At 33.9% G+C, this 14,784-nt stretch overlaps 1 protein-coding gene across 1 annotated transcript in view; it reads right to left on the bottom strand.

Moving 5' to 3' along the window:
• Nucleotides 1-2,569: 2,569 nt before the first annotated feature.
• Nucleotides 2,570-14,784, bottom strand: part of Negr1 (neuronal growth regulator 1) — an 862,817-nt gene continuing 850,602 nt past the window's right edge. The window contains exon 7 of the mRNA XM_042681196.1: nt 2,570-2,798. Coding sequence (XP_042537130.1) covers nt 2,674-2,798 — 125 coding nt within the window. The 3' untranslated portion in view covers nt 2,570-2,673. The remainder of the gene's footprint in view (nt 2,799-14,784) is intronic.

Here is a 14,784-nt window from a genome sequence, read left to right as displayed (position 1 = left end):
AATGCTGAATGAATAGCTAAAAACTCGTTATAGATCAAATAATAAATCAATTTATAAAACTGCTATTCTGAAATTGTAACAATCTTGTACAGTCAGGACTGATAAAATGGAGTAATCAGACATTTCATATGTCCATAAATGTAAAATTATCTACTTGAACATTATATGCAATACATTCACACAAAAAAGCAAATACTGTAGCCTTATTTGAACAATATTGAACTCATAAATACTCATGATTTCACTCTGTCCAGGGGGTCTAAGGACTAGGAATGCTGCTGTGATACAGAAAAACATAGTGAATACCTCCTCTATTTAAAAATGCCACTCAAGAAAGTCTCTTCTAACATAAAGGCAAATACATATAGCTACTGAGCTATGACTGTACTTCTGTCACATCCTATGGAAAAACACCAGACCACAAATTCGGAATCATGACAACACTTTGAACTAATTATTTGGTTCATCCATAGTTTATACCTCAATTTACCTCACATTTACCCTACAAACCTTACAAAGAGGAGGTATTTTTATCTCTAGGAAAACAATCACTGTATAATATGCATTCTTGATCTGGTTCTTTCTCTCAAACAATGGTACAGATGGTTAACACTTTTGTGGTAGCACCACTATTTCTAGTAAGTAGATTATTATGGAGTGTGCCACTTTAAAGCTGCAATACAAAGAAAATATTTTGTAGTTTGTTCACCAATTCCACAAAGTTTTTTTTAAAAAAGCAAATAAATAATAAGTTTAAATGCCATATTTAAAAAAACCCATTTTAATACATTATTCAGTGTGTCATAAATTCTTTACAACTAGTAAATTTAATAGTATTATGTCATATTATTGCCATTTTGTGGGAAGACTGTATATTTACATCCCCTCATTTATGATTTAGTTTTCTAATTAAAATAGGTTTATGATGTACTTTGGATTTAAATTGTATTTGAAAAAGGTAACAATTTTTACTTATTTCTCTGAGGACATAATTAATTATCTCATATATGTATGACCTCTGTAAAAATTCTTGTCATTGGTATGACTTGCAAAAGGTGACTATTGGTAGAAATCTAGGTGTGCTGAAATTGGCAACTTCATCAAACCTGTAAAATGGCTTTCAAGGCTATGGTCTTTCTTTGGTTAAAAAGTCAGACCATTGGCCTATTCCTGTAATATAAGAGTTAGACTAACAGCATTTTCCTTCAAAAATGTAGTTTTTGTTTTTTACATAGAAAAATGTAATACTCACAATAATTTAATAGGTAATGTATCTTAATGTATTCTCATTACTGATGTCCTGTTTTTAGTGGATCACATCTTACATATGTCATGTAAGAAGAAATAAAGCATGGTAAGTTTTTGGCTTCACTTTGAGCTGAAATGGCTATAAAAAGATTTTATTGAAGGATCAGTTACTTTGGGGATTGATCTGCTTCCTATTAATATAGAGTATGTGTTATAATACATTTTGGAACTTTATTTTACAAAATATAACATGTATTTAAGACTATCAACTGAATGGTGTTTTCAGACAGAATATATGTAAAATGCTCCTGTCTGCAAGAGCGCTCTGTCATCCTAACCTAACCTTAACAAAGCCAAATTCATGTGGAACCTTTACCAACTCATGTAGTATTAGGTGATCGGACTCTGTCCTTTCTGCCAAATCATCTTTACAGTTTGGCTTGGAATGGTGAGAGAAAAGATGTTGTATTGCTAGATAACCTCTTGAGTAGACTGTGCTGTCATTTTAAAGGGAATTATTTCCCACAGAGGATCTAACATTTAATTTCAGCTACAGAAATCATATGGTACATTTGCTGTCATGTTATTAAATTGTTTTTCATCATGAAAACTGAGTTATTGTGGGGCAAAATCCTCAAACCCCACTGGTAATGAAGCAATACAGTCTGATAGCTCCTTCGTTCTTTAGAGAGGATAAAGTTCAACTTTATCATTGTGGTTTATTTTTGCTTCCAAATTGTAGGATTTCTAAAACATTTTGAAGTCATTGGAGACAAAGAGAAAAATATTATTTTATGAAGGCACACCCATGCTGAAATTACAGGAAAGAGAAGCAGAGCTGCACAGCCAGTTATATTACAAGGCTCATTCCTGAAACCTGAATGTCATGCGAGCAGAAAAATCTAGATATGTGTTATATTTTGAAGAAATGATCTGAAGGCAATATTATTTGCTTTTTATCAAAAAAGAAAAAAAAGAATGCATCTTTGTAAATGTGGATTGACTCTTATTGAAACAGGGAACTGAATACTTGTATTGCAGCCTTAAAGAATCACATATTCACTGCAATATTCGTTTTTTGTAAACTACAGCCTGCAACCTAGCAGACCATGACTGAATGCGTTTGAAAAGTTGTAGATTACAAACATGAAATCACAATTAATATCCTCTAAAAGTAATTTCAGAGCTTTCACGTCTTAAAAAAAGGACAATGTGTACTGCTTCACAAGGTAATGTAGCTAATCAAAAAAAAAAAAAGAGAGTAGAATTAAAGTATTTACATAATGAGCGATTCTACAGAAGGCGATCATCCCATGTAAGCACTGCTGATTACATCCCACGCTGCTTTTAACAAACTGTACCAGATTGGGACCAGCCATCAGCACTTTCAGAGAATCCTTAAAAGCCTTTTATGGGTCTTTAAATTTATTGTAGAATGGCATTCTTCAGGTAGAATATGCTGGTGAAAGAGGACAGTGTCAACACAAGGTACCAGCAGGAGAAAAGAACGTCAGCGCTCCCGGTAATTCCATACTGGGCTGTACTTGGAGCTGGAAAGAAATGGAAAAGATTAAATCAAAATCTAATTTGAGTCTTTCAGGATCTTAACAATAATCAAAAGGCAGCTGGTTGTACAGTTGAGTATTGGCTTTAGGGGTCAGACAGAATTAGGTTCGCATCTGATTTTGCGCAATGAGAATGTATGGCCTGTTGGATTAACATCTCAGAGCTTTGGCTTTCTCATGACCACAATAGAAATAACAGAAATAATGCAATAAAGAAGAACTGTCATATGAATAGCCAGTTAAGCATGAATACCCATTGCATGGGTCTAGCCCTGGGCTACTCAATAAACAGTTACTAACATTGGTATTCCTCTTATATGAATTGTAAATATTTGTATTCATTGACAATATTTGCTCATACATATATCTTGAAACCTCTTTAATCAGATAGACATTTTATAAAATGTGAGGGGTGGAGAAAGAAATTCTTAATACCTTTGTAGAAAACAATATTCAAAAAATCATAATAAAAACTATGAACCTTAGAGTTGCACATGTAAATTGTAGTAAACCAGAAAATGAACATTTAAATCTGCCTGAGCAAGGGAGTAATGTTAAAAGTGCTGTACCCAGTGGTGCTGAGGCTCAAGTGGTAGAGCCCTCACCTTGAGCTGAAGAACTCAGGGACAGCACCCAGGCCCAGAGTTCAAGCCCCACGACTGACAAAAAAGTATTATACCTAAAAAAACTGTTATTTGGATAGAGAAAATAACACATGAAAAGCTAGAGGTAAAGAGAGAGTGGATATAATTCAAGAATATAAAATTAGATTGGTCTTGCTTAACCATGAAGTTTGAGGCCAGAAGGGGAGAGGATTGAAAGTGGAGATCTAGGCAGGTGCATTGGCCTTGATTGTAATGGAAAGCATTGATATTTCTGTGCTGAAGGAAAATGTGCAGAATTTGAAGCAATTGAATGTGTAACTATATTTGTGTGTTAGAAATATCATGGTTTGATACATGTGGTACTTGGCTAAGAGTCATGCTGAATTTCCCTGAACATCTAAAAATTAATTTAGGATATGGCTGAAGTTTTTGGAGTGGTTCCATTTTACTTCATAAGAAGATACTTGCCTCCTTGTGTGAGTTATATTATGTTCTGAAAATTAAATGTCACAGGCATCCCCAGATTTGCTCCTGAAGGATTCTTCTTACCATAATAACAACAACAATAATAACACAAAATTAACCCACATATTTTAACTACTTGGATTTTAAAGCATTATTTGGTAGTAGAGATTGAATACTGCCATAAAGAAAGAATCCATAATTCACATCTAGAGAAGTTTAGTAGCACTGAGTTTGAATTACCAGCTGGCCATTTTTTAATAGAACTATCACAAATGACTATGTTGCCATGCAACAAGAAGAATAAACTGTGTTGTTTATACTTCTACGAAATTAAAGGTTCATTGGCCTCCACCAGGGGGGAGAGTTCACAACTCTGCAATTGTTGACTTGAGATGAGTGAGATTCCAATACTGAAGCTACTGCTTTTTCGTAAAGAGAGAGGAAACTCAACTATTTAATGCATAAATGGGTGTAACAAATAGGCTGTTGTAAAAATTAAAAAAAGAGCTGATAAAGCAAGACTGTTACTGAATAGATTGCTTTTTAGTATTTATCTGACATACAAGAAATCTAATTAAAACCATGGAATTTCTTACTTTCTCTTGATGATATCCTAGAAGAACATTTATAGAACTATAAATGAAATATGAATAAAAAGTTAATTACTGTATGAGCATCTGAATAACTGCTGATCACTGCTGTTCATTTTTAAAACCTTGAGTATAATAAATAAATATTTGAAATGTCTTCATAACTTAGTAGAGGTTTTTAAAAAGCTAAACATACAAAGAAAAGGTCAATTTCTTTCTGTTACCATGATAAATTAAGTAGAACCTAAATGCCTAGAGTATTAATAATCCTCAAAATCATCTGTCTTTTAAATATATGTTAAGCAATCCTTCCAAATCACTTCTACTTCAAAAGTATTACTCCTTTACATTTCTTAGATCACAATATATATTTCTCTGTAGTAGTTTGATAATACATTGCAAAAATTTTTTACATATTGATTGCTAGCACTGGATGAGGTCTTATTGTTCTGTTTCCTGACATGAAGTCTGGTGCCTCGTAGATGCTCAAGTAATAGCTCTCTCTTCCTCTCTCTTTTCTCCCCTCCTCTCACTCCTTCCTCCCCTCTAGATATTAATTCATTATCCTAGGTCTATTCCCTAGAACTAAATTCCTTAGGCACTACCCAGATGTGCTTCTGAGAGTCAGATCTGCTATAGGTTCTCTATAATGTTTTTAATTGTCTGTGAATATTAAGGTGATATTCGCCTTAAATAAAAGTGGGAGGGATAGATGGTATAATCAGAGGCACAGTTATGCTGAAGGCTTTATTTAGTTTCCTTTTGAGTGATACAAAGTGCATGTGAACCCTTGAATATTTAAAAATGATTACATGATTACTCTGGGGACAACAAGTTGTAATAGAGGAAGCAAAAGTAAAAGTCTATGTTAGCTCAGAAGCTTTCACGAATGTCCTATTGCCTGTTGGGGCAAACCAAAGCTTCATAGTCTACCATCCAGGGATCTGAGTTTACTGGCCATAGCCAACTTACTGAACTCATAGACACTCTTAACTCCAATCACACAGCCATTTTATGAATACCTTGTCAGTGTCATTTGCACACATTACATCCTTAAGCCTAGTTGACATTATTCCCCCTCTTTCCTTATGAAAGTCTTACTCATTCTTAAACATTCAAAATAACAAGAGCTCATGAAGTTCTTCACAAACTCTTTAACAAAAATGATTAATCATCTGTTTACACCTGATTTCAGAAAAGTTCTCTTTTTAACCTATAATTATCTTTCCTTGGACTTAGAATTATGCTATTTTTCATTTTGAACTTACAAATCACTCCTTCCTATCATTTTGTATTTGTATCTTCCATCAAATATATTTGAGATGTGTATTGAAAAATGTGAGAAAATATTCCTATATTAGCATTTGTATATTTTGAGATCACTTGTATGAAATATTTCATTTCAATGTTCATTCGAATGAATTCTTTTGTGCTTAAGGCACAATGTATGGTGGCTGCATAGTTCTGTTTCGTTACCACTATATATTTATTTTTGAGATTAAAGGTGAAGATTGCAAGTAGAATGAGATGATTATCAGTCTTTGAATAATATATTGCACAGTTTCATATTGACCATTTATTTCAGATAAAAGCCAGTGATAAAATAAAGGTTTGCATCAGGAGACTGCTTTGGTGTCCTTTGCAGGTCAAAATTTAGGACTGGTTGTTATTCTTTGTAATTTCCTTTTAAAACTAAGTTCACAAACAAGACCACACTAAAGCTACCATTCTGTTTTTTTTTGTTGTTTGAGTTTTTTTTTTAACTGTATTTTTTTTGTCTTTTCTTTTTTGGTACTGGGGATCGAACCCATGGTGTTGCACTTGCTAGGCAAGCGCTTTGCCACTGAGCTACATCCCAGCCCACCATTCTGTTTTTATAATATATCATTGTATTTAATATAGAGATTTGGAGGAGAGAAGATAGTGGTTTGAATTGGTACTGTACTCATTTCAAACTGTACTAAACTAGATATTTTTCTTCGTTTTGCTTAGTTCACTGTCATCATCTGGGAATGAAGATTGGTGTGATCTCAAGTTACTGAGGAGATTAAATGTGTTGATACATGTAAACCACCCAATACTCCATCTAACAAGCCATAAGCACTCCCTCAAATATTAGCAAGATTTTCTGCATCAGCTCATTTATTTAGCAAGTGTCTGCTATGTGCCAGACACTCTGAGCTAATGAACAAGAGATGGCCCCTGTCCCCATGGAACTTTCTGATTGGCTTGAGAAGTTTTCTATAGAACAAGTACATTTTGCTTCCTTCTTTACCTATAATGGTTAAATGGAAGAATCTTTGTTCTTACAGAGTTATCCTCCATTTTAGCATACAAAAATATCAGTTTTCTACATTTTCTTGGCTTCTTTGAAAGGATATTGTTTCAGTGCCATCCATTTACTGCTACATGCTTGAATAATCTCCTCTGGCTTCCAGTCTCAAGTTCAGGGAGAATGGTCCTTTCCTTTTCTTCCCTCAAGCTTTGCCAGGAGAACAGTGGGTTACATATATAAAGTGTGGTTGAATGGCTGACCTGATTCCAAGATCGCTTTTGGAGGTACTTTCTCTTACAAGTGCCCAGGCTAGGTGTGGGGTTTAAACCTTTCGGATTTCTTCCAGTTGTCAACAGGAAGATCCAATCTGGTTTTAACACATATCTTACATCTTGTCTCATTATGATGATCACTCCCAATTACTTACAGCTGCTGCATATTATTTTCAGTCTTGGCAGTTTTCCCTTGTATTGCTCTAGTTTTTATTTTTAGGCAAGAGCAAATGTAACTGTGAAATATTTAGTCTTGGTACAATACCAATTACTTGCCTAGGCAGTTTCCCTAAATTACTCAGGCTTTAACTAAACTAGCTTTGAGTCATATTTTTAGAATTCTTCTTGCAATCTTTATAGGTAGATTAATTTCTTTCCACATTAATTCTGCTCCCCTAAGACAAAACTTGCCTCAACTTATATTTTCTTAGGAAGTTTACATCTTAATGGGATGTTGATGATTTATACTCAGACTAGATTTTATGCAAAAGAGAATGATTAATGTGCTCAAAAATAGAGAACATATTAGATACTGAAAATTATGCACCACTGATTAGATCACATTGATATTATAACCCAGTATTACTAGATAGAGTAGGAGAAACTTAAATCTCTTTTGACTAATCTTCACATACCCCTTCCCTGCCCCCCCAAAAGCCATTTACATTATCATCAGATACAGAGGCTATTTGGACACTGATTGCATTTCAGTGTTTTTCTTCTTGTTTTGAGATAGATTTTCTCTATATGGCCCAGTCTGGTCTTAGACTCACAATCCTCCAGCCTCCGCCTGCTAAGTGTTGGGAATGTTGGAATGAGACACAATGCCTGTCTGTTTCACTTTTCTTTACCACTTAATTCTACCTCAACACGGAGTGAAGTTTAGGGGAGGTAAAGAGCTGTGGACGCACATGCTTTGCACCTCTTATTGTGGCATGTATGAGAATCAGGTGAGTCTCAGTGTGACAGGATATTATTATATCATTATATCATTTCCTGTATGATCAGATTTGCCAACTCTTAAGGTATGATGTGTAGCATTACAGGTAAAACCCAGACAAACCAAATCTTTGCTATTCCATCAAATACCTGGACCTGTGATTTCTAGGGAAAAGCTCTGCTTGGGGTAATAGTCATGCTCCTGTGTTATAGACACTCGGAGATCTTCTTCCCTTTCTAGACATGGGAGTTGGAAATTGTGCCATGTACCATGCTTTTCATGTGGTGGAACTATCCATGAATAGATTTTCAGTGCTTTATTTTTAAAGGGTCAATATAATAAAAGTCAACAAACTCCTTTTTATGATATACACTGTAGCAGTTCAGAGAGATACACACAGCCCACTGATCAAGAAGCTCTTGTTCTTGGAGAGTAATAAGGCTTTGGATATGTGCTCCTATAAAGAATATAATATAAGAGAAAAGAATATAAGGATATAAATATAAAGACTATAAAAATTAGATACATAGTTTCTAATTCCTGCCACACAATCTTCCTTCCTTTAGAAAAAAAAATCAGGCTAAAAATGAACACTTGTGAACTTTTCTTAAATGAGGAGCTTAAGTTTATAGGTTATTATTTAGATACTTATTCTAATGTTCAGATTTTAATTTTTTTCATTTGATCAAAAATGTTCAGATTTTAATGTTTTTTTTTTTCATTTGCTCAAAATGGACACTTGTAGTTCATGCCTATAAATCATAGCTACTCAGGAGGCTAAAATATGAGGATCATGGTTCAAAGCCAGTTCAAGAAAGAAACTCGATGCAACTCGTATCTCTAATTAACCACCAAAAAAAAAAAAAGCAAAAAATGAAGCTGTGGCTCACAGCTAGGTAGAACACTAGCCTTGAGCAAACACACACACACACACACACACACGCATTGAATGCCTTGACATTCAATATTCTTTGTAGACTGATTTCTCAAGCATAAAATACTTTTTTTTGTAGACAGCCATTCTACTTACGTTGTAAACGATGTGTAGAGAAGTCACAACATCATTCCTTTCTCTTTCTGATGAGCAGAATTTCACTGCTAGCTTGATGATCTTAGCAACTACTAAGGAATTTCTACCTACGTCTGAGGAGCCTTCTCTGAGAACTCACTTTGCCAAAGTTCATATTTTATTATATAATACAAATTACATATAACATTATATTCCAAGCATATTTACATATATGTAATGTATATATATATATATACAACAATTCCATTATATATTTAAATTAAAATTGTCTCTGCAAAACACATATTCAGAAATATGACAGAAACACAGCATTCAGAAATCAAAGGTATGCATTGCTGATGAATACCTTTATGTACAAATAGCCTGAAGAAACTCAAAGACTATTAACATTAATTTGAATTTTTCCCCCTTTTGAATATTATGAGAATAAAAATGCAATTGCCCAAATAAAGACAAGGTCTGCTGTTTTCTCTATTCTTTCTAGTCAACTGAAATAAAGTTTAGAGCTTGAGCTGTCCATGAATATCTGCCATCTAGGTCAAATCTCTTTTTTTTTGTTGTTGAATCTATCTTTTAACACCAGATATAATTTAAGTGAATATACTATCTCTGTTTGGAAGGGTGTGGACAAGATAGGTTTAGCATAAGCCTAAATGGAGCTGAAAGTGATGTGATTCAGTTATATATTCTAAATTGGTTTGCTGATGATTTTCTATATTGACAATATATATATGTGAGTGTGTGTTGTTATGTTTATACACACAGACTTCATTGTGAAAAATATACATGTACTAACACAATACCTACATTTTAGTTTTGGCTCAAAAAGCATCATCTAGCTGAAAAAAAGAAGGGCTTTGCAGAAATAAAAATAGAAGTCCAGCTGTTCTTAAGGTCACTAATGGTCACTGCCAGCTGCATCTGCACTATGGCATTGCTATTGTGGTAAAAACAAATTGGAAAAATTTCAGATGGGCAAACATTATTGCAAGTTAAAGGAGTATTTAAGATTCTGTATAAGCAGTTATGTGGGTGTGAAATTATTCAAGTTCTGTATAGCATATCTAAAAGTGGTGCTTAAATGATCACACTATCTTGCTTATTAAATTTTATTTGTTATATCTTTTATGTAACCCGAGGATTAGTTATTTTCTGTTTTTCAAGATTGTTCTTGAGCATTAAGGATCCAAATTTCTTCTTTTCAATTTTTTGAAACAGAATTGACCTTTGGTTTGGTTTTGTTTTTTTCCAGATTTTCTGATTAAATAGAGGTTAGAGAAGTTCTGATTTCTTCACATTATTCCACTGCATATATGCAAGATTGGTTTTCAGTTATGCTCAATGGTTCTCTAATCCTTCTCCTCTACTTTGGCTGTTAGAAAACTTTAGCAAAACCCAAAGGACTTAGTATGACATTTGAGACGTTGTATATACTTTCCTCAAGCTACCTGCCCAGTCCACCACTGTCTATTCCCTTTCACGTTGTCATGCAGGAGCCACATTGCAGGCCAGCCCTCCATTCTCAGGTCTGGATAGGGCTTCCATGCCTCTGTGGTCTCTATGTGTTGGAACTGGAAGGAACTTTGGGAGCCACCTACTGCAACCCTTCAGTTCCACAGATGGAAAGATGAGGCTGATGGGCTTGAGGGATGTGCTTATATTTCACACAAAATAAGACATTCTGATTGTCCTTCCATTTTTAGTTCTTTTGTAGCTTCTGTAAATTACTATTACAGTTAGACCATTATTACCCCTTCCTCTTTTCTCCCACAGCCATTTACTTTAACCTATACTTTAATTCTCTTATATGGGCATCTTCCATTGTAGAGTCTTAAGTTTCTTGAAAGTAGGGATCATATTTAATTTACTTTTATATCAGTCACATCACTTGATCAAGGAGCTGACACTATCAAATATTTATTATGAATAACTGAATTATAGATTCATTGTTTTAATTCCTGCATTTTGATGAGGTTTTATTATAAAGATCAAGAAAAACAAAGAAGTATTATAAAGAAGCTGGTAAGATTATTAAGAATTTAGGACTTGGGAACTCACTATCATTTTATTGGTTTCATCTTATTGAAATGTCTTTAAAGATAACGAGCATGAGACTATACATTTACAATAAATATACAATATGCACAAACCTATACACACACATGAACTGTTGAAGAATCACTCTTGAACCACATATGGTGACTTCTCAAGAAACAGATCAAGACAATCATAGATCAAGGCTAGCCTGGGAAAGAAAAAATTAGTGATGTCTCATTTAAATGAACTAGTTAGATGTGATGGTATATGTTTGTAATCCCAGCTATTATGGGAGGAATAGTAGAAGGATCATAGTGCAGACATGGGAAAAAGACAAGAGTATAGCTGAAAACTACAGCAAAAATAGAAAAGGTGAGTTGAGAGAGAAGGGTCATGATTCAAGTGGAAGGACCAGAACTCAAATGCCAGTACCACCACATTGATAATGATAATGACAATAGTGCTTGATGGCAATAATAATAATGAAGATTCCCTCTCGTTTGGGATTTCTATTTGCATATATTAGCGATGGGTGGACTCTATTCCCTATAATAAGGCAAACCATGTGCTGACTCAGCTTTTCTGTGCCTCAATTTTCTCAGATGAACAAGGAGACGCAACTCTTTTCCTCCTATTGTTGTGTAAAACAAATGGGACAAGTGAAATTCTAGACACAGGATTGAAGCGAGTGTCCATTAAATTATAGCCTTGAAATGTATTAATAGTTACACAAGATGAGCAAGTGAAGCTTCTCTTTTGGCTTATGAAGAAATATCCAGTAGTTGGAGAAGGTCTTGTGTGTCATAAATTCTGAGGTCTGAGCTGCTGGAAAGTCACAATGAAGTGCTCCTCCTGAAACAGGGCTGTAAAAATGCAGCACTGATGCAGCTGTGATACCATTCTGTATATAATTCCTTCACATAGATCACTGTGGTGGAAACAAACCACCCTTTAAATCCTGGGGATTATAATTTCTGCTTCTTCTGCTGTGATTCACCTTCCATTAATTTCCAGTTCTCTAGCCTCTATTTGATGTATTGCAAATTCTTGAGAAACTAGCTCAGTATCATCTCTGTGATCCCATGCTTCATAGTTTCCTTGTAATCCAAACTCATCTGTCATGGCCTTGCCCATGTCTTCTGCATGGCCTTGCTCACTTTTTCCTCCTCATCTAACATTGTGTTCTTAAGTGGCAAGCATCAAGCATTTCTTCTTCCTTACTTTCTCTTTACCTGTTCCATACTGGCTATCACAATGACTGTACAAAATAAGAACTTAATAAGTAATTGGTCTTTTGATGTTCACATTAAATAATATTTCCAAATATAATGGTTTTACACATTTTCTCTCTTGCCTTGCATCATTTCATTACCTGATTACTTTATCACTTGCTATGAAAACAAGCTGTATACAGTGCAAACAATTATGGAATCCATTCTGTGTGGTTCACCAGGGAGTTCACCACTACTCCTTTTCTTTTTATTATTATCTTTAAGTAGTTGTACAAAGGAGTTACCACTTAACAGAGCATTTTATGAACAGAATATATCTTGATAAAGGTCATCTCTCAAAATTCTCATCCATCCTTCTTTACCCACCTCTTTTTTCACTTTTCTTAATTTTGTAGGATATGCATTGGATTCTCAACTGCATTTTATTTGTTCATTTTTTAGAGGTATGCATGAATTCAGAATATTAGCATTTAGATCATTTCGGCATAAAACACAATTTTGTTTTTGTTTTGAGTGAAGAAATAGGTTTGATTTATTATTTATGCTTGAGGTCAGGACATAAAAACTTGAAAAATTGGAAAGGCATTAACAGAAGTATATATTCTTAGAGAGAAAAACTACAGTTTGTAATAACATATAAATTTGTTTTTATTGCAGTAATATTTTACCTTCTAATACACCGATATCTAAGAGTAATTGGTTAATGAGAAAAGAGTCAGGTTTAAATATATGTGTTCTAATATGTGTTGATCATTCCATATTCAATTTAACTACAATCATATTTAATAGGGTTATTTGGTATCATTCAAACTGTCAAAAAGAATTTCTAAAATTCCCTTTATTTGTATGTTTAAGACTTAAGCAATCACCCATTTTATTGAGTCTTACAAACAAGTAATTATAAAATAAAGTTTGGGCTCTATACCTACACTTGGGTTAACTTTTCTAAAGGTTAAAAAGAGGGGATGATAAATATTTATATCTTATTTTTCTAGCGTGCAACTGACAAAAAGGGATAGAAGGATGCAATAAGCACTATATACTTTTTACTAATCTTACTCAAATCTCTTCTTAGATCCTAAAATTTAAACTATTTATATTCTTCACACGATTGAGCTAATCTTTGCCAAGTTTAAGCATTGTGGCAGCTACTGGTTTCAAAGGTAATAGAACATATTTGTGCACATATCTGGTTTAGGAACAAAATTCCCACCTATAATGAAAATAGATTTTCATTAGGCCGCATTTGTTTATTACAGAGCAACAACAATAATTTTTTTGGATCTCTATCACTGAAAACAAAGCCTGTCTCCCCCACCTCTTTCATGCAGCTGGCTGAACTATGCAGCATGTGTAAGACACAGTGGCAATGTCTATTACAGAACTGGCTTATTTGTATATCAAATACTTTGTTCAAATTTGTGTGGCTCAGAATGTTTAAGGAAATGCAGAGTTTGGCTAGCTCATTATTCCTCAATATGTCATGATAGATTTTGTATGCATGTTTTTCCTATTTAAGATCACCACAACAGTAAGATTGCTACAATCCATTTATCTTCTTTAGGGAAAAAAGTGACAGTTCCTATGACATCTCACAGCTGAATGTCAAAATGAAGGTCTAGGTGAAGCTCTGAGTCACTTATAGGATTATGGAAACCATTAAGCAACTAAGTCTAGGATTAGCAAATGCAGGGATGTTTTCCAAAAAAGCCTCGTATTATTGTCTGCCGACAATGAAATGAACTATGATGTAAGGATATCATGGAAAGGAGTTTTTAAGTGAAAGAGAATGTCAGAGAGGAAGGAAAGTGAGTGATGGAAAAGATGTTGAACTTTGAACAACATTAGAAGAAAGGAATGATTTAGGGAGGGGTTGGTGTTGATAGCTTCATCAGAAATACAAACATGTTTTCAGATTTCTGCAAATACATCTTCCATTATTGGACATTTTGAGGTCTTTTTTTTCACCTCTAGGTATGTTTGCTCATTTTGAGTCTGCTAAATTCAATTATGTTTGAAAATACTTCTTAAAAACAACCCTGACTCTATTAAATTGTATTTAGGGTGTTTTTGGAGGCTTGGAAATAGCTTAATTCTTGATCACTGAATTATGAAAACAATAACTTTAAAAGCTATTTTAAAAATATAGGAAAAAGTACAAAGGCCTAGAAGAAAATAAATGGTCACTATTTCTTAGGTACTAATTAGAAGCATGTATAGTATACTGCTTGTTTCAAGATACTACTTTTGCATTACTGTACTTGTAGGTAGTCAGCACACAATGTTTTATAACTGGTTAAACAAGTTACTTGAAAACTTTTAATAGGGATATAAGACAAGTAAACCAAACCCAAAGAAAAAATAGGTCCCATGGTTTCTCTTATTTGTAATAATTAGTATACGTCTAGAAGAATCTTAGCAGATGAACAGAATAGCTCAATAGCTATGCGCATATGACCATATAAGATGATGCTAAGTGAAAGGAACTCCAAGACATAAGAGGTTTTTTCTTCTTGTTGTTTTCA

This window comes from Dipodomys spectabilis, unplaced genomic scaffold (genome assembly GCF_019054845.1).
Source record: "Dipodomys spectabilis isolate Male_0828 unplaced genomic scaffold, ASM1905484v1 ptg000002l, whole genome shotgun sequence".
NCBI lineage: Eukaryota > Metazoa > Chordata > Mammalia > Rodentia > Heteromyidae > Dipodomys > Dipodomys spectabilis.
The sequence above is the reverse complement of the archived record's forward strand: the minus strand, read 5'-3'. Positions and strand labels throughout refer to the sequence as shown.